Source organism: Colias eurytheme, chromosome 9 (assembly GCF_061535395.1).
Source record: "Colias eurytheme isolate Ceu_HAF_F1 chromosome 9, ilColEury1 Martin Lab GWU primary, whole genome shotgun sequence".
NCBI lineage: Eukaryota > Metazoa > Arthropoda > Insecta > Lepidoptera > Pieridae > Colias > Colias eurytheme.
The window spans coordinates 11,719,414-11,739,015 of NC_142988.1; the positions used below are offsets into that span (position 1 = coordinate 11,719,414).

The window sequence follows — 19,602 nt, forward strand, 5'->3', positions numbered from 1 at the left end:
TTTGTGCTTTGTTGTTACTTTACAAATCAAAACAATACGTGGAATAAAGTCTATAAATTGTATAGGAATAGAAATCGGAGGATATGTTATATGGATCCTTATTCAAATGTTGAATTTTGACATGATTACATGAACACAGCTATCGCTTGTAGGTGTTCTAACAGTTGTTAGAATACAGAATTTCATAACAGCCGTGTTTAGCATAACATCAGAGAATAGTTCGTATGACACAGTGGGATCAAAGACGCGAAGATAACCCTTATAGCCGTTGATAAGGGACTGACGCGCTATTCGCAATTGTCATTGCTACTCCGCTCGGGTGTAGGTCAAACATAGCTTCGAGTGTTTTTAAGTCGTTTAATGTTGAGTCGAGAACAAGGTAACACTTAATGTGTTTTGAAATGTTTTCTTCAGTGCAAATTAAAACGTATGTTTTTAGCTTTCATCGCAATATAAACATTTATATTATTTGCAAATTTAATTGAAAATAATATATAAATATTCTTTATATACGTGTACTTTTGACCACAAGCACACAGTAGGTATATTCAAGGCCATTGCTTTTAATTTACCAACATTACATGGTAAATAAAGCGAGACTTTTTATCTTACATAAAGATGGCGCTACTGTAGCTGATAACAACCAACAACATAAAGCCATTAATTTATAAAATGAGCATCTTCTCGTATCAATTTCAATGCCTCGGCTCTGGAAGGGGACTTGGCGCTGTCACGGATTAAATTATTTATGTACTTTACAAGGCGATTTAGATTATATCTTTTTTAGTAATTTCTCGTTTAAAATTTATTATACTAGCTACGTAATTAATTTAAGATTTTAAACAACGACAACATGTTTAGCACCATGAAAAAAACGAAAAAAATAGCGTTGCAGTGAAAGTCGGTAAGTAATAAGGTAGGCAATTAAATCGAGTGGCAGTGTCTGATAGCGATAATTATCACCGCAGTCGCACGGACCTTGATAGGCGACGAGACCGCTTATCAGTCGACGGGACCCCCGCGGCAAAACGGGCCGGCCGATGGGCGATCGTTTGGAAAGGGCATTTTGGTGAAAATTACTTTTAAAAGACCTTCACTTTGACCTATCCACATGTTTGCTATAAAAATGTACATTGGATATCTATGGTACATATTAAATTTTGTTATCATTACGAAGTATACCTACATATTATCATTATTAAAGAAAAATTATAAAGTTAGGTACCTAATTGGCTCGTTAGTTTGAAACTTGAGCATTTATACTGCGTCAATTGTAAATTGTAATGAATTATCATCAGTTCAATGGAAGAACGTGCGAGCCATAAACATATGTATAAAAATTCGATAATGAATCGCCTACCAATTAGCCGAAACATTACATTAACCTTTAGGTGGCGTAAGTTATGTTAAAATGCAATTATTTATAAGCGTTAAGTAATCAGGCGTTCACAATTACCTTGTCTACAAAAGGAACAAGTTTTCCGTCAGCCATTCGAGATTCCTTTAAGGTGAGTTTTGTCAACATGCATATCTTTATGGTCAAGTGGACAAACGACCTTGAGTGCTTTACCGAATTCCGGACCTCCGTGCGATTATGTTTGAATCTCGGTTTATAACGTTTCATTATTACGGTGTATTAAGCAACTGTTTCACTCACAGTCTCGAAGAAAGGAAAATCCGTACAACTCGGTTTACGTAGCATCATTTTATGGTTGCCGACATAAAAGCGATTCAGGAAATGATCAACTAATTGATCATGTTTCTACTATAAATAAAACCATTTAGTACGATATACAACTTACAAGAGTGATTTACATTTGTCCATAAACATCGTCGCATTTACGAGACGATTTGTCGCCCTACGACATTTAGTCCTGGCATTTTTAATACAAGGGAAAATGAGTTTTTATAGAGGATGGGGTCGTGTATAGAGATGGGGAAAGGTCGCCTTCAGATAACATGAATAACTTAGTGGAATTTGGCCATTCCGTGGACAATATCGCCGCAGCGGCGCCTGGAACCTAAAATATTAAACCTGCATGCAATAAGCCTGCTTTATGGAACGGGGATAGAGAATACCGAATAGGTATTAAGTAAGTCGTAATGGGATAAATATTCCGTTATCTCTATTTAGGGACATTTGAGGACATAGGTATTTGTGTGAAGAAAAATTTTAACCTTGAAATAAGAATATTAAAATTGAAGTTCAAAGTCTACCTTATATTTCGATCAATATAATTTCCTGCATTCAGTATGGAGGTTATTGAATCTAAATTTAGTTATTTAAATTTTTTCATCATCAGCATCAGGGGTTCAACTGTACAAGGTAAGAAATAAGTATTATTATCTATCTCACTCGTAATAAGTTAAAAAACTTAGGTTTCACGCGCGTCGTGGTGCGATGGGAAAGTGTCGTGGCCGACCATTCAATGTACCGGGTGAATGAGTGCAGCCGCCCGCGCAGCGCCCCACGCCGCCTCTTGTCTACGGCCTATCTCTTTACGATCAAACCGCAACGCATAAAAACTCGTGTCGCATATTAAAATATGTGAAATTGTGGTTAAACAACTTCGTATACGTATTACGTACCTACCAACATTAAACTTTTTAAATACTGTGTAAGACCAAAATACATTGCACGGAGCTAAACAAGACAATGTACCTATGTACATTGTCTTGTATTAAAATCAAGTAATGCGCTAATCATAAACCTAGTTTAATGTTATGATTATAATTTATAAAGGTATTTTGTTCAAGATCAAGAGGTATCGTCAAGGTCAAAATAGGTTTATACTTTATAGGTACATAAAACATATTCTCTACCTACAAGGCGTGATATTTATTATTATGAATACATCGACGTCTGAATATGGATACGACGTAGCAATGTTAAACATTGTTCATTTTATCATTAATGTATCACCTAACAGTAGTCATAAACCATTATAGGAAAGTTATATTTATTGTTTAAGTAGTATTTTATGTTATGGAAAAATACATAACAACATCGTTATCGAGTGCAATATCAAAGTAACAGATTGTAATGTGCATTCTTTGAAAAGAAGTTGCGTACGCGATCTACTAAAGTAGTGAGTGTATTGAACCCGGCGCAATGTCAGCCTAGTAAGTCGATGCGTCACCGACCCACGACCGGGCAATGTGAACGACAGTCGACAGAATTCCACTCGACAAAAGGCGTTGTGTCCGCAAACGATGCATAAATAATTAGACAATAAGCAAGCAGGGCAAGAAATCAGTAATTTGTGTCGCGGCAAGATAGGCGGAGCGGCGAGGGAGACGGGTGCAGGCGCGCGCCGCAGCGCGGAGATGTGGCAACGCGTCAGGTGGAAATGGCGCCGGGCTGCTCTCCGCCGAGGACGACCGACCGCCTCCACCCGCCACCCGCCGCCCCCGCCCCGCCGGCCTCCTCGACACACACCCGCCGCTAATCCTCAACCGAATACAATCTGATAAAATTCGCGCCAGCTATGAACGTTACGCAAAGCGACTCCATACTACAAAACGACGATAATGAATGACCGGACCGTTTCTTTTATACATACACAAACATTCCCACCACCTACCTATGATAAATTAAGTCGCAGTATAGAACCGAACGCTGCTGTAAGAATGTAAGTGTAAGAAAGTTATTTCCTCGACCTGGCGAAACTAGTCTTGCGAACACATTACGGTCCGTGTTACGGCCAGGCAAAGTCAAAATGACCTCTATGAGCTTGGGGCTTATGTCCTCGCTCGCCGATTCCGATGATATTTTATGGGTTAGCAACACGGCATGATTCTACAGCCCAGAGTACGATGCCAGAATGACTAACAGTCGAACGTCATTAGTCAACTAAGCATGGATTCTTCCATACAAAGTTTTAAATACATTTGATCGATTTCATTACCGTATTGCATTAAGGTGATTTTTGTGTAACATCATCAGTCAACGATAATTGGACCGTTTGCACGTCGTGGATATTATTGATGACTTCAAATTTTATGAATATGTGTCACATTAACCGTAGCACGTAACAATAGCAATACGATAAATATAATGATTTCGAAAGAAAAGTACCTACGACTTCTTTCATCAATGTAAAAGTGACTTACCAAGGCAAAGAAGTTTGTGTGGCAATCCTCGAGACTAGCACCGTTTGTTTGGTGATTTTGATGCGTCATGGTAGTCCAGGGCACTTCATTTTCATATCACAACACTAATAACAGGTTCAAACTTAAAGAAACCACTCAAAATCTTAAAATCATCACCGACATTTAGTGAAGTTTTCACCTTTCAATGGCGACTGGAAAATGGCGGATGGGAAACAACAACCCAAGCCGACACTAGCGCTCGTAACGGCAGAATACATAACTATGCTCGTCCAGAAACATTCTAACGTTCCGTTATACAATCGTTATACCAAAATATGAAAAAAAAACTATATTTTAAAGAGTACCGTAAAACGGGGTAAATAGAAACAAGCTAGACTTTCAAACCGACTTTAAAAATATACATTGTAAGTTTCGGGTAATAAAGCTGCTTTCATTGTGGGAGTCCTTTGCTATTTTACAAGCTAATTACAATTTTAATGCCAAATTATTATCTACTTAGGAGAAAAAGACAAAAACCTGGTCAATTTCTATTTTCCCGGAATACGGGGTCGATAGATACGACATATGGGGTTAATAGAGAAAAATGATAGGGTTGTCAAAATATTTTATATAGTGGTAGTGACGTCACAGAGATAATGAAATAAAAGAGTGTACATAATATATTAGAAAACCTTTTTATTAATATTAAAAATAAAATAATCCGAACCAATAACAATGCATATTAAAAAATCTGTTCAAAAATAATGGTAGGTACTCGCAGAATATTCATTAACAGCCTGTTGTATTAAGTTGAGGTCATATTTTATATATTTCTTACCCCGAGGGTCTGGTTTGTAGTTGCGTGGCATATTGCTCGCAACTATACCTGCGTACACAAAATTAATTATTAAATATTAAAAAATCAACTTTTTAAAAATGTAGGTACTTAGGTAATAAAGTTAAAACTCAACAACCTGCATAAAGTGCCAACCCTATCAAAAGCGTTTCTAAAAACCCCTTTCGCGTTTCTATTAAACCCTTTCTCGTTCCTATTTACCCCTTTGCCGTTTCTATTCACCTCATATGGCGTTTCTATTCACCCCTCAGTCGTCTCTATTCACCTCTTAATCATAAATATTTATGGGTGCAATTATTTTACTAATTTACCAATAAAAATCAAACTAATCAGTAAAACTTACCTTTTCAATTTATTCTGGATACACTTCACCGTTGAATAAAGTTATTTCACAATCAAAAACACAATTTAGATAATAACTAGAGAGAAGTTAATAAGAGCACAAAAGACATACATACAACCGTTGCACTTTGAACTCACTTATTGACATAAATTGCTAACTTCATACTATTCAAATGTTGTCAGACCAACAAAAAAATGTTGCCATTGTAAAAACTAAAAACACTATTGCGATTTTTGAAGTAGTTCTCAAATATCAGGCTTTTAGACTTTTTCCCAAGAATATTTCTATTCACCCCGTGAATTCTATTCACCCCGTTTTACGGTATGTTATAAATATATCATAAAAATTATTAAAAATTGTTTCTTAATATAAAAAAGCAACGCTCGAATGTAAACCAATGACGAAATAATAATAATTATTTTGAATTTAGTGTCAAAATATATGTATGAATGCGTGTTAGGGAAACTTGTCATTACACAATGTAAATGTCAAATCTGAGTTATGTTTATGGAATTTTAATTTGCAGGTTAAAAAAATAAATTGACGAATATTCAATACGTTTAATTCATTTTAATTTGTGAACTAAATATTTCAATATGTTCAGGAACTTTTTACTACCAGTCACTCGTGCAAGGTTTCAGGTTTGGATTTTTACCTTTTACTATTTGAATAAAATCCCATTTATAAAAATTTTGACCAATTAATTGATATGTAAACCGTAAATTTCAGGTAATTTGTGTTAGAAATAAACAAAAGAAAGTGCCTAAAGTTGATAAAAAATTGCAAGCTGCAGCAGAATCCTTGGCTTCAAGAGGGTAAAAATACTCATACCTATTTTTTCTTTAATTCCGTTCAAAACGTTTGTAATTTTTGCTTAAGAAAACATTAATTTACAATAATTTACACAATTATTTCTTCTAGATTTCTACGGCCAAACAAGCCTTGGGATCCACCAACCAACATTCAGGAGACAGTACTTAAAATTTGTACCAGCAGTGGGCTTAAAGATGATTCTGAGTTTGAATCTTTGGAAGTAAAATTTAACGTACTAAAGGCATGCTATGAAGAGACTGGACATAGTGTACCAAATTCTTTGCTTCATACAATTGAAACAGTTGGTATGTATCCCTACTTCCCTACTTATAAGAATATTTAATATTATAATACATATTATAAATGCAAAAGTAACTCTGTCTGTCTGTCTGTCTGTCTGTCTATTATGCTTTCCTGCTAAAACCTCTCAACTGATTTTGATGAAATTTGTCACAGACAATTTTTAGACCCTGAGAAAGAACATAGGGTACCTTTTATCAAAACACCACATGGGCGAAGCCGCGGGCGGAAGCTAGTATTGAATAAATGGGCTAATTTAGATACAGAAAACATAAATATATTAATCCATCAGTCCCCGGAATCACAGACACAATAGATAATCTATTGTGTCGCGCCCCGATCGGGGCGCTTGGTGGTCAATGGGTTAAGGAACATATACTTTTTCTATCTCAATTCTCTTTATTTTGCTTCTATTGTAAAATTTTATTATATTGAATCCTTTGAGTTATTTTACAAAAATAAACCTCTTTTAAATTTAGAAAGACTTATCCAGCACCTTATTAGATGATACTGAAATTAATTTAATCCATCAGTCCCCGGAATCACAGACACAATAGATAAACTATTGTGTTGCGCCCCGATCGGGGCGCTCGGTGGTCAATGGGTTAAATATCACTGAATAACTACTATACGTAGACATTTTCAACCAATTTCTTGTGCATCTTCCTTTGCTTTTAAATATTCTTTACTAGTTTACCACCCGCGGCTTCGCCCGCTTTGTCTAAAACCTTAATAAATTATATACTAAAACTTTTCTCTTGAATCACTCTATCTATTAAAAAAACCAGTTTCAAAGATTTAAGAGATTTAAGAGAACAGTTAAACCGAAATTGTCATTATATAAATACGAACATCACTATAAACCTCAGTGGTTTTTTAAGTCACAACTGTACACTTATGTTTGTAAACCTTATTGTTTCTGATAATAAATAAATAAAAAAAAAAAAAAAAAAGCCTAAGAAGGAACATAGGGACAGAGAAAGCAACTTTGTTTTATACTATGTAGTGATTATAATAGTACTTACTTTAAAGTTTACTTTAATCTGCTCTAATGATGATTTCAGATGACTTATTGGACTTCTATGAAACCCCTGTTGATGTGTGCACTCCATTTGATGCTCTTAAGAAAATGGAACTACCTAAAAACCTTCATGTGCAAGGAGACTATGTTCGATTCCACCCTGGTATGTTTAATTTTTTTTTATTATATATTAATTACAACTTCATTTCTAATGTTATAGAAGCCCTCCTTATATTATAGGATAGCCTTCCTCGATAAATGGGTTATGTAACACCAAAATAATTTTTCAAATTGGACCAGTACTTCCTGTGATTAGTGCATTCAAACAAACAATCTCTTCAGCTTAATAATATTAGTATAGATTCATTAAGAGCGCATATTCTATTTAACGCAAGTCAAAAACTCCGCGATCTATTACGATAGATCGCGGCTTGCGCTATCCTTTTACTATGAACAGCATAGGTCCACAGGAGAGCGCCGAGCTACATGTCCTCTCTCTGGAAAGGCTCGCTGCCGACTGATTTTAATCGGGTCGCGCGCAGTGTTTTATAGTACTTTAAAAAAAATTGTAGAAAAATAATAGAGGTACCTTAGTTGATTTTTTAAATTTTATCTTATAAGTAAGACATTCTTTTATTGCAATATGTATAAATTATATTCAATAAAGTCAAATATCTTGGTGAAAATAATCATTTTGTCGACTATAATTTCTAAAAAAATTCACATTGTTCGGATTTTAATTTCGTAAGTTAGGAGTCCAAAATAAAAAAATCTTTTAACTAACTATTTTAATAAGGATTTTTGCAGTTAGTTAAAAATAATTGTGTGTTAGATCTGTCAGCAATTTCAGATGTTTTTAGCTTCGAAATTGACACTAAAAGTGAAATCAAGTAATCATCGGCTCAGTTATCTTGATGGTATTCAGAAATACTGTATTAATTGAAAAAAACTCTTAACTAACTACAAAGACAATAAAATTTCCTAAAATTATTAGTAATTCATATGTTTGTAAGATAAGTGGTTGATGGACAATCTGGTTTGAAAAATCACATATTTGAGCCAAACAGCGCACGGACCGCGTACACAGCCTTAATTGTTATTAATATATTTTAACTACATTACAATAAAAAGGTTACATTTAGTTCGTTCTCTCCTTTCTTTTTCCAATTAATAAAACAAGTATAGTATATGAACTTGTATGGAGTTGAAAATTTGTAACCCATATCAACAAAAAATTTACTTAAATAAACATTTACAGTAATGTATTTTTTTTTTCATTTTCAGACAAGGATACACTAATGAATGGTCAGTCAGCATTCCCTCAGAGCTCTACAATTGTTTCTGGATTGAAAACGCGCAAGAAGTATGAAGGCTACAATGCTAAGAGATCTTGGCCTTAAATTATGTTGTATTAAGTATACAATTTTATAAGATAGTGTTATAGAATAATTGTAATTAAAATGTTAGAGCTTTTTTGTTGTTTTCTTCTACCATATGCTCAATTATTTAATGAACTTATTTATATAATTAAAATCTTATCCAAATGTATTTAAGTACATATATAGAGAGCAATGTTATTAAAATTTATATTGGATCTTAAATTACGATTAGTATACATATTTTGTGAAAAAATATTAAAGAACTCTCTACCAGTATATATTTGAGTAATCTGTATTTCTCCTAAATCGAATACAATTCGGATCACTGATCAGCATTTTGCGAAGAGTAACAAATAATATAATATAGTTTGGTTTAAAGAAATTTATTTATCTCATAAACAAGTACAATTAAAAACAATATTATTGTCAATGACTATGATTTTTTATACGTATAGGTATGAGCTGTGGGTATGAGAAATAACTATTTTTGAAGTTAGGTCTTATTAGTTCAAGCAGTAGTTAATAAAACGTATATAGGCGAACCCAAAAGGGTATATCCACGGGATATCAACATATTTTATTCCCCATGGGGTTTACATACAAATCGGACGAACGAAATACGGATCTTAATTATTATTTTTATTAAGCTATTCTAGCTTCTATCGCGGGCCTTGAGCGCGGGGACCGAATCGAGAAATTCCGTAACGAAAAAACCTCACGCTCCCCACTCCGACGGACACGGAGGTGTGGCTTGAAGTCATGCTATGCAATAGCTTTACCGCGGCAGTCCCCGAGTGCCACACGTCTTTTTTATGTATTATAAGCTTAGATAATTTATTTGTAGACTGTACTTAATTTTATGCCCTAGGCCAGAATACACGGGTTTGAACGAATTTTGATAACACTTTGCAGTGATGTAAGAGAACAACACATTAGATATAGAAATACTTGCTTGTAGGTTTTACCGTGTGATTTTAACCGTGTAGTACAGTTATTCTAAGTTTTATCTGAAGACTGAAAGACCTTCTTTTTCATATTGTATATTATTTTAAAATTACTGAACGGAAAACCATCTGTCATTAATGAAATACAAATAAATGACGTCTGTCAGCTGTCTATTGACGTTTCTCAATTTACATTTGAGCGAGCAAGAAGTTGTGATTTGTGAATTTCTTCCGAAAATATATTGAAAAATAAATGTATTTACTATCAGAAGAAATAAATCAATAATAGAAATGCCTTAAAACATTACAATGAATCCTATTCTTGTACTGTTCCTCACATTTATTCTTATTTACTCTTGTGTATCGTGGTGAGTTTTGGTTTCGGTTTGTTTGTTTTTTGCCCGATGTGAATTCTTTAAAACTTTTCGGTTAATTGCCCGTAAAATCAAGATTTAAGATAACTGTAAATAAATGCTACGAAATCTTTCTTATAATTAATAGGTATAGTGCGGTGATGATTCATCTGTTTTTATTTTAATCAAAATTTCTGTTGTGTATTGTTTGTCTTGTAAACTTAGCAATTAATTTTTTCTGTGTCAGCGGATGTTTGCTTTCCATTCCAGCGGATATTATCTGATGACAAGCAAAATACTTTGCTTAGTAACAGCTAATGGTACAAATTAAATTTGAAATCTTATTGGAATATCAAGACACATTATTGTATTTTTTTAAACTATCTTTTATGAATATTATGGTTTTACCTTATCTTGATTTACTTTATAACCAAAAAAGTGAATGATAATTTACTTAAAAAAAGTACTTTCATGTCCCGTAAGAGGGGCTAACACCTTTTCCAACACAGCTATCATAAATAACCATAAATTTATTGTAAAATACATCCTACAGGTTATTGCCTACATTATTATCATGGCTGTTCAAAAGAAAATACCACATCAAACTGAAAATTGGGAGGATAGCTGTCCTGAAACTTATATTACGGGATGTGAGTCTATCGAAGGATGGCTATTCTATAGTAAGTAGTCAAAAACATATACTTTACTAGCTTCCGCCCACGACTTTGTACGTGCATCCCCGTTTGTCCCCGTTCCCACAAGAATTTCGGGAAATCCTTTCTTAGCGGATGCCTACGTCCTAACATCTACCTGCATGCCAAATTTCAGCCCGATAAGGCCAGTTGTTTGGGCTGTGCGTTGATAGATCACTATATCAGTCACCTTTGAGTTTTATGTAATATATAAGATTACTGTGGGAAGTAGTAATACATTATTTTCGGCCACTTTGCTGTTTTTGCTCCTTGTTTTAGATTATTCATTTTATACGTGATTTTACATACAGCTGAAATTATTGATATTTCTTATATCTAAAGTTTTCTTGAAACCAATCCAAACATTATTTTACAGCACATAGATGAAGTATCCTTTCGAAGCAGCTGCTTTAATTCAGAAATAAATAAGCTGGTGTCAGTTGTGATAAAGTCCCTCAAGGTGACAAACAATGCAGAAGAGAAGAGAAATGCTGTCGTTGAGACAATCCTTAAGCCACTGCTGTCGAAACAGAACTCAAGTTCCAAAGAAGCAATGGTAGATGATAGCAGCAATATACAGGCATTAGAGAAGGAACTATGTGGCTTGAAACAACATAAACTGCTGGATTTTAGGGATAAGAAACTGCCACCCAGTTTGATTATGTTTGCTCAGGTATTAGATTAATCCAATATTAATTATTTCTTCTTCAAATCTTTATTCAATTATATTTTTTTCAAATTGAAATAAGTTTATTTTGTAGTATTTTAAGAAATAACATTAAAGAGCATGTTTCTTTTGTGTACTTAATTTTATTGTCATTTTTTTCACATTTTTCATGCTAATTTTAATTATCTTATTTTACAGTTCATGGGTGTGCACATATTCAATGCATCACTAACATTGCACAGTGGGACAGACAATGGCTGGTATGTCTATGCGAAAGCTTCAGAAGTCCATGCTGATGGTGCTGCGGGGGGCCCAGCGAGGGCTCTAGTGTTCTCTGCTAATGTTGTAGAGGCGGAGGCTAAGGTTATGGCCGGGGGGAATACTCTAGTGGATGCCGCGTGTAGTGTGCTGGTCGAAGGAACTGTGAAGGCTGATGGGCCTTTGAATGTTGAGGTGATTTATTTAATTCAGTTTATGACTAATAAGTAATTTGTATGTGTGATATTTGATTGTAGTTATTCATCAAAATATGTAATTTTAATGTGAGTAGAAATCCAATTACAATTTGTTTAACTATTTAACACCAACCCAAACATGACAATAAGGTTAGAAAAAAAAAATCTATTAGAACAATAAAAAGGATATATATAATTTGATAATTGCATTCAATTTTAAATTCTTCTTAATAAATAATGTTCATCTTTCAGAAAATCCACACAGTAGTAAGTAACCCATCAGTGGTGCTGCAAGATGATTTGTATATATTTTTACAAAAGAACAAGAGAAGGAAACCTGTAACAACACCAGTGTCTAGTGAAGATCACCTCGTCTCTCTCATACCTAGACTCTCTCCTGTTATACCAAAGGTAAGCTAATTTAGATGGCTTTTACTTGATACTTTATATTTTGATGAACAATTTAGTTCTCAAATTAGTTAGTGTCTAAAGTGAAATGTTGTGTTAAAAATATGAAAAACTGAGAATACAATCTCGCGTGATAGCTCCCCTTGACATTGTAATTTGTCGAAAAATTTAATTCGTAACCAACTGCATTCAATCGCAAGCAAATGGTTTTTTCTTAAGGATAAGTATCTGATCAATTATGTACTCTGCCAGAATGAGACTTGTTACTATTGCTATTGCATGGCAGTTCATATGATAAAATAATTTCTTAAATTATTTACAGATATTTAGTTTGAAAATTGGACCCGCGTCAGTTGCGTGCGTCGATAATATCACCAACACGCGCTTTGAAGTGTCACTACAGAGTTTACAAGTAAGGAAATTGATATAGTCATTAGTCATGGTATTTGTGTTGTAGATAAATTTAGTGTTACAAATATGTTATTTGTGTACAACATACACTATTTGAGAATTCTTAATTTTCATTCTTTCATAAAGCATAATAAAGTTTTCACTTAAGTAAGGGACTAAATTTCATTGTGATGATATTCTTACATAAACATTAAAAACACTTCCACTTTTTAAGATAATTCGTGTTTCTTTTTTTATTAAAAAAGTAAATACGAATGGAATCGTAGAAACATAATAATCACTACATAGTATAAAACAAAGTCGCTTTCCCTGTCCCTATGTCCCTATGTAAGGGACATAGGGAATGTACGAAAATATGTACGCTTAAATCTTTGAAACTACGCAACGGATTTTGATGCGGTTTTTTTTAATAGATAGAGTGATTCAAGAGGAAGGTTTATATGTATAATAACATCCATCAAATAGTGGAGAAGTACTGTTATTTTTGAGGTTTCTAATGTGATGTCGTAAAAAATTACATTTTTTCCCGCTTACATTGCAAACGCAGGCTGAACCCTACGAGTTTTATCAAAATAATGTACTAAGTTTTATACACATTGAAAAGGTCTACAGAAAAGTCCGCGATGGTATATGTCTATCTCTTATGGATAACCCACAATAACTTTTTTTTGTCATTTACTTTTTACGACAAATAATGGCTAATTTTCGAAGCGATTTTAACCAATACAGCATTAATCCTTAACCATTTAAATACCTTGAATACATTGTTCATTTAATATAGATCTATATGGCCCTTTACACCGTTTGATTTAAGTGAATATTTTCGAAGATATTACAGATTTAAAAATTGCGGGACGTAGCGTTTGCGGCGGTACCGGCCGCTATGTTTTTATATACAACGTTCACAGTTTTTCTGTAGTGTATTTATTATCAGCATTGCACCCGTGCGAAGCCGGGGCGGGTCGCTAGTATGTTATATAGTGAAGTTAAAATTTAATTGTATTTCTTCAGGTGAACTCAAGATTCAGTGCAGCATCAGTGGTAGTGAGTGCGATCGGTGCAGAAGTACTCAGTCTACCGCAAGTGTACGTTGCATACCAAATGGACTGCTTCCAAGTCACCGCGAGAGATGACACGCTGCTGTATCTGAATAAATTGAAATTGGATGCTAAGGTATGGGGATAAGGTTGATTTTTGCTTGGGTGTGTGATGTGAATGGTATAATGATTGTACTACGATTTTTTTGGTAAACATACTTGCAAACTAGAAATAATGATGGAGAGGAACATTTTTTTATTAAATCTTAATTAGTAACTAAAAAAAAATTATGCTATAACCCTTTTTTTTCAGTTGGAAAAGGGTGTTTTAAACCTATACCTCATAATAAGCACGTTAAACGTGACATACGAACACAGAAACGTATTTATGTGGTATTCCACAATACTTCAAAGGATCAAGAGCTCACGATCCATGCAAATCCCAGAACCTAAGCAGAAATGTAAGTATTATTTTTATGCTTTAAATTATAAAAATGAAGAAGTTGTCTTGAAATTTTATCATTTTGTAAACCAAATAAAATTGGTTTACGAATCGAAATGAACACGTAAGTACATTCACATTTTAAATTGATTATTCAAAGTACATTTTCTCTTTTCTATCTGTTGCGTGACACGGAAAGAACATAGTCTATTTTTTAAATTTTACCGTTTACTTATTTATTTTACCGTTTATGTTTGCATTATATTTTAGCTTGGGATGCGGAAGCGTGGTGGTCGCGCATGTCCCGTAGCTGTGCACTACAAGGTTGCGCAGAACTGCGCGCTGTGCTCATACGCACTAGTCGGGTGCGCGGGGCCCCGGGGTCCGGGACCCGCGGGGAGCCGGTCCTCACGGGGCCCGCGGGGGAGGGCTTCACGGTGGGCTGCAGTGGACTGAAGGTCAAGTTCGATCAGCTGTTGGATACTACTGGTGAGTTGAGCGAGTGAATAGGTAGATTTTTCAACATCATTTTCTTAAGGCGTTGATATCGAGATACCGATATCTCTTGAATTTTGCCAAAAAAGTTTCACTTATGACACGTGTGCTCGTCACACAAGCTTTTTTTTTAAAGTGCTAAAACTAAGAAAATGTTATAAATTTATAAGGAATAGAATTTTTTTTACTTCATAAATTTGCTTATTTATAAAGCATTTGATTGCCATTAAACAAAAAACATCAAATTTAACAAAATGTTCCTATGATACATACACTAGGAATATGCCAATTTTTATACATAGATTCTTATATATTTTTTTTCATATCACACCAGAAGAGACATACAAGTCAACTGGTCGCCAATGGAGTGCAGAACTGCTAATAGACGGTGGGTGGGCGGGCACGGGGCGGGGCCTGCGCGGCGCGGGGCGGAGCGAGGCGAGCGCGGGGCGGGGTGAGGCGGGCGGGGTGCGGGGTGAGGCGGGCGGGGTGCGGGGTGAGGCGGGCGCGAGGCGCGCGCACACGTGGGGCGGGGCGCTGCTTGCGGTGGCTCTTGTTAAGTGGGGGGCGCATGCGCCGGCGCATTCTAAGGTAGGCTACACTGTATAATGTATAGGGCAAAGATATTATCGTGTCTAATTTACGATTATAGCGGTGAAATGAAAATAAATTGTATTTTTAAGTGGATATAAGAAGTAAATCATAATTGATGACCTTGACTTATTGACCTTTCGATAAGAGATTTCAATAGGCAGAATAACGTTTAAAATTTTTATTTAAAAATGTGTGATAAATAGGATTTAAAACTTCTTGTAAAAACCTGATATTGTGTTCTAAAACCAAAGAGTATTTTTACATTGTATTACATACCAATGATTTTATTTTCAGATAGAGGCAATGATGGACTGTCTCCGTTTAGAATGGAGTCCGGCTCTTGCAGAGACAGTTTTATCTCTCGTCGATAATATCAACCAGTTTAAAGGCCCCGCTAAGAAAGTTCCTACTGTAGACACCACAGAGACCACTCACAATGTGTCTGTGAACGTGGCTCTGTCGCACATTAATCTGTTTCTTATAGTTAGTGATAATATTTGCCTCATGACCAGGATAGATGCTATTACGTTGGAGAAATCTAAAAGTAAATCAGGTGCTGTTATATCCGGGTTGAAAATGGTTGAAATTGTTCCATATCAAGGTAAGGACAGGTTTTAATAATTAAATAAATAATATGTCGTCATATGCTTTTATGCAGGATAAAAAATATTTGGATTAAAGTGAAGTGAATCAAAAGTTTAAAACTCTTGTTACAGGAAATGTACCCTGTCATAGATCTGATGAAATACTCTCATCTTTTTTCTACGTGAAATTAGCTAGAATTGAGCGTATTCCGTCGAAAGAAAGAAATTCAGTTTTGTTAGACTTCCAATTCTTGGAAAATGTTGAATTTGAATGGAGTCCTAACTTGTATCTTAAGATATTGACATTTATAAGAGCATTTAGAGGCTTTACCCGAGATTTGAAAGAAAGAAGAGAAATAGATGGTACAGCATCTTCAAAGAAGAAAGAGATGGCGACAGATTGGCGAGTTTCCTTTAAGACTGAAACTAATTTGGGACTTGCACTGTCCAAAGAAAATAGTATGGTGTTTTCTACTGGTAAGTTATAATTCTTTTATTAACTGTTACGAATTTTTAATCATGAATTTTTATTTAAAGGCAGAAAAATTATGGGTGATCTAGTTAGATCACCCATATTTTTTAAACTAGTTAGTTTTGCCTAAAACAGAACATTAACTTATACATATACAGCAAACATTTTAATATGATATTATATTATAGGTATTATTTTACAACTAAAGTTATAATTCACCATTTTAGATGACATGACAATAGCGTACGACCACGAGATAGGTCTGTCCATAGTTTGGAGTCAACTCAAGATGATATTGAATGGAGATGAGATCATCACAGTAGAGGGGTACTCTATGGAGCGAGTGTCAGATGATCCAGATATCAGGATTGAGAGGAAAGCTAATGAGGGATTCAAACTTATGTGGAATAAAGTTTGGTAAGTCAAATAACTGGAAATTTTATTGGCCATTATTCACCTTTTAATTTGTGTTTTTTTGTGATCCAAACAGGGCAGAATTTGTTGAATTTATATTTTTGGTTTTATGGCATTCAAATGCTTTATAAATATAAATTTATAAAGAATAGAAAAAATTCGATCACGAGGCGGGACTCGAACCCGCATCCTTCGCGCCATTCTGGGGCGGATGCCTGACCAACTCAGCCACTCGTGACCCGCCAGAGCAATCGAATTTATTCTATTCTTTCAGTTTTATGTGTCTGAAGGGACACACCCGTCCCGGGAAGGATGCGGGTTCGAGTCCCGCCTCGTGATCGAATTTTTTCTATTCTTTATAAATTTATATTTATAGGGCAGAATTTATTATTGAAGTCAAAGTTCTAATATTCGAATTATGTTTAGTAAAAAAAATGTAATTTTTTTGACACGTTAAAAAGCAAATTTTTGTTTTATACCACATATTTCCAAATTTTATAGGTCAGTGAACATAGACTCGATCCGCGTGATCTTCCCGTACAAGCATCGCTTCGCTGAGGCGGTGCAGGGCGACTTTGTGTCGCTGTTCAAGTGGATCAAGCACGTGCACGGGATTAAGAAGAAGCCCTTCACCCAGGATAGCCCTCTGCCTAGCGATCTGCACATAAAGGTCAATTTATATCTGTAGCTGAATTTTTTTGGTAGTGAAATTTTTTTGTTAATGTCTTGTTTTTCCTTTCAGATCGAAGAGATATTGATCGAAATGAGCGATGATCCGTTTGAAGTTAAACTGCGAGACAATTATGAACTTCTCGAAGATGAATATAAGGAGAGTCAGAAGCGGCGGACTATGCTAGATGCTAAGGTGAGTGAGGCGGATTGTTACTTAATTTGTCCGTTTGTGATTTTTTTTTTGGATTTTGTTGGAAGGATTTTAGGGCCTTTTTTATGGTGCTTATTTTTCTCTTCTTTAAAATATTAAAGAATTTGCTGATGGTGAATGTTTGAATTGTGTGTCAGGTGCAAGAGCTATGCAAGCCGCATCTATTTTTACCGGCGGGCAAGGTGGAGGAGCTGTACGCGGCGCTGCGGCAGAAGGACGCGCAGATCTACGTGCAGCGGTGCCGCGCCGCGCCGCCGCCGCGCAGCCGCCTCGTGGCGTGCTGCCTCGCGCGCCTCGCGCTGCTGGCGCTGGCCGACCCCGCGCTGCACGGCGCGCCACACGCCGCGCGCCGCCTGCGGGACATCGACTGCGACAGGTGAGCCCCTGCACCAGTGGATAACCCCCTTGCAGCACAGGCGAATGTAGGCACGTGCGCACGTGACCAACTTCGTGAAATCCAAGACCACTGACACGTTTTGTGAACGTACGATCAAAACAGGTATTGTACGTTTGAAACAAAATTATGTGTAGATTTTTTTATGTTTAAATAATTAATAACAATGCCATTTTTTGTATTTTCAGAAAATTGTAACTGCTAGTTTTCTCACAAATTCATTTTATTTCACAGTCCGTGGCCAGAAGAAGGCATAGAATTCACAACACTGTGGTGCCGCATGATTAACGTCTCAGTGGCGTCGTGGCAGCTGCGCCTGCGCGATTTTCCGCAACCGCTACTAAGTATGAGCGAGATGAGGCTATGGGGCACCATGCTCGCTGCAGAAGAACAGGCTCCACCCAGAGGTATGATAAGATACAAAAATGTTTTTTTTTTTAAAGAATAAATTATTTTTATTCAAAACCTGATAGACAGAAACATAGGTATCGCGTAGAAAATATTTTGTTTTTTTTTATTGTAGTATAAAAAGTTGATTTTCTTATTCTTCCTTATTGGTCGTAGCGTGTTATATGGAACTAAACAAACTGTTTTTTCAATTCCTACCCGCAATTCCTGCAATTAACGTCTTCAAACAAATTCAGCGCTCTAATATTAGTGTAAATATATTGATCTCTATTTTGTTTGGAATACTACTTGATTTCTACATTTAAAACTCATACCTCCTTTCCAGCGGTCCGCACAGTGGTTATAGACCAGGGTGAGCCATGGGGCAAGTTCGAACTAGAACGCAGCATGATGCCGCTCAAGTGGTACTACGATCTGTGCTGCGAGATGACGGAGTACAGCTATGCGTTTGGACCCTGCTGGGAGCCGGTCATCGCGCATTGTAATTTGGGTGAGTCGGCGTTGAGTGGAAAAATTATTGTTACTTAGTTGATACGCGACCTGTTTTTATTTTTTTTATTTTTTTGGTATTTTTTTTCAAGAATTTGTTTTGGTGAATTCAGTTACTTTAGGTTCATTTTATGCTTGTTTAAAATGATTCTGTTTTTTGAGTACAGGATAAGTAAATTTTCTCAGGTTGCGTTGAAGGAAAATTCAGAATGTCGTAATTAGTGAGCTATCCTTTCCCGTCCCTTTAATTAGCGCCTTGTATGCACTTTATTTGCAACTAAAATTAATCTTTTCTTCCAGTTGTTCAATTATAGTATTAATTTTTATAAAAATGCCCTGTAAATCTTTGCAGCGTTTGACCAAGTATCGCGCCCGTCACTCGACCCATCAGCTCCCCTGACTTGGTGGGACAAGGTTCGATTACTGTTCCACGGCAGACTCACGCTTAACTGCGCTAAATTCACGTGTCTGCTGCACGTTTCACTTGACCCCTACAATACGACTGAGGAAATGGAGGTGACGTGGACCGATTTGGTGTTGGACTGGACTAATGGTAAGGTTTAAACTTATTTATTTTTTTGGTGAAAGACGCGTGTTCGAATGCCGCCTCGTGATCCATTTTTTGTATGCTTTAAAAATTCAGAATCTATTGAATT

The 19,602-nt window shown here is 35.7% G+C and overlaps 3 protein-coding genes across 3 annotated transcripts in view; 2 read left to right on the forward strand and 1 right to left on the reverse strand.

Annotated features, from left to right (window-relative positions):
• The window catches only part of skd (mediator complex subunit skuld), a 69,532-nt gene extending 65,140 nt beyond the window's left edge, over positions 1-4,392 (reverse strand). The window contains exon 1 of the mRNA XM_090105016.1: positions 4,114-4,392. Within this exon, the coding sequence (XP_089961142.1) occupies positions 4,114-4,182 (69 nt within the window). The 5' untranslated portion in view covers positions 4,183-4,392. The remainder of the gene's footprint in view (positions 1-4,113) is intronic.
• Positions 4,393-5,775: 1,383 nt separating this feature from the next.
• Positions 5,776-8,898, forward strand: mRpL50 (mitochondrial ribosomal protein L50). Its single transcript, XM_090105893.1, has 5 exons — positions 5,776-5,932; positions 6,021-6,106; positions 6,213-6,409; positions 7,469-7,588; positions 8,710-8,898. The coding sequence occupies exons 1-5, from the start codon at positions 5,888-5,890 to the stop codon at positions 8,823-8,825; spliced, it is 564 nt and encodes a 187-aa protein (XP_089962019.1). The 5' UTR covers positions 5,776-5,887; the 3' UTR covers positions 8,826-8,898.
• A 1,053-nt stretch (positions 8,899-9,951) lies between these two features.
• hob (bridge-like lipid transfer protein family member hobbit) overlaps positions 9,952-19,602 on the forward strand; it is a 28,275-nt gene continuing 18,624 nt past the window's right edge. Inside the window, exons 1-20 of the mRNA XM_090105047.1 lie at positions 9,952-10,116; positions 10,655-10,781; positions 11,170-11,466; positions 11,659-11,913; positions 12,168-12,326; positions 12,646-12,735; positions 13,746-13,907; positions 14,085-14,232; positions 14,484-14,702; positions 15,043-15,104; positions 15,189-15,299; positions 15,597-15,903; positions 16,019-16,363; positions 16,586-16,775; positions 17,274-17,442; positions 17,515-17,637; positions 17,793-18,031; positions 18,284-18,456; positions 18,783-18,947; positions 19,299-19,499. Coding sequence (XP_089961173.1) covers positions 10,058-10,116; positions 10,655-10,781; positions 11,170-11,466; positions 11,659-11,913; positions 12,168-12,326; positions 12,646-12,735; positions 13,746-13,907; positions 14,085-14,232; positions 14,484-14,702; positions 15,043-15,104; positions 15,189-15,299; positions 15,597-15,903; positions 16,019-16,363; positions 16,586-16,775; positions 17,274-17,442; positions 17,515-17,637; positions 17,793-18,031; positions 18,284-18,456; positions 18,783-18,947; positions 19,299-19,499 — 3,601 coding nt within the window. The 5' untranslated portion in view covers positions 9,952-10,057. The remainder of the gene's footprint in view (positions 10,117-10,654; positions 10,782-11,169; positions 11,467-11,658; positions 11,914-12,167; positions 12,327-12,645; positions 12,736-13,745; positions 13,908-14,084; positions 14,233-14,483; positions 14,703-15,042; positions 15,105-15,188; positions 15,300-15,596; positions 15,904-16,018; positions 16,364-16,585; positions 16,776-17,273; positions 17,443-17,514; positions 17,638-17,792; positions 18,032-18,283; positions 18,457-18,782; positions 18,948-19,298; positions 19,500-19,602) is intronic.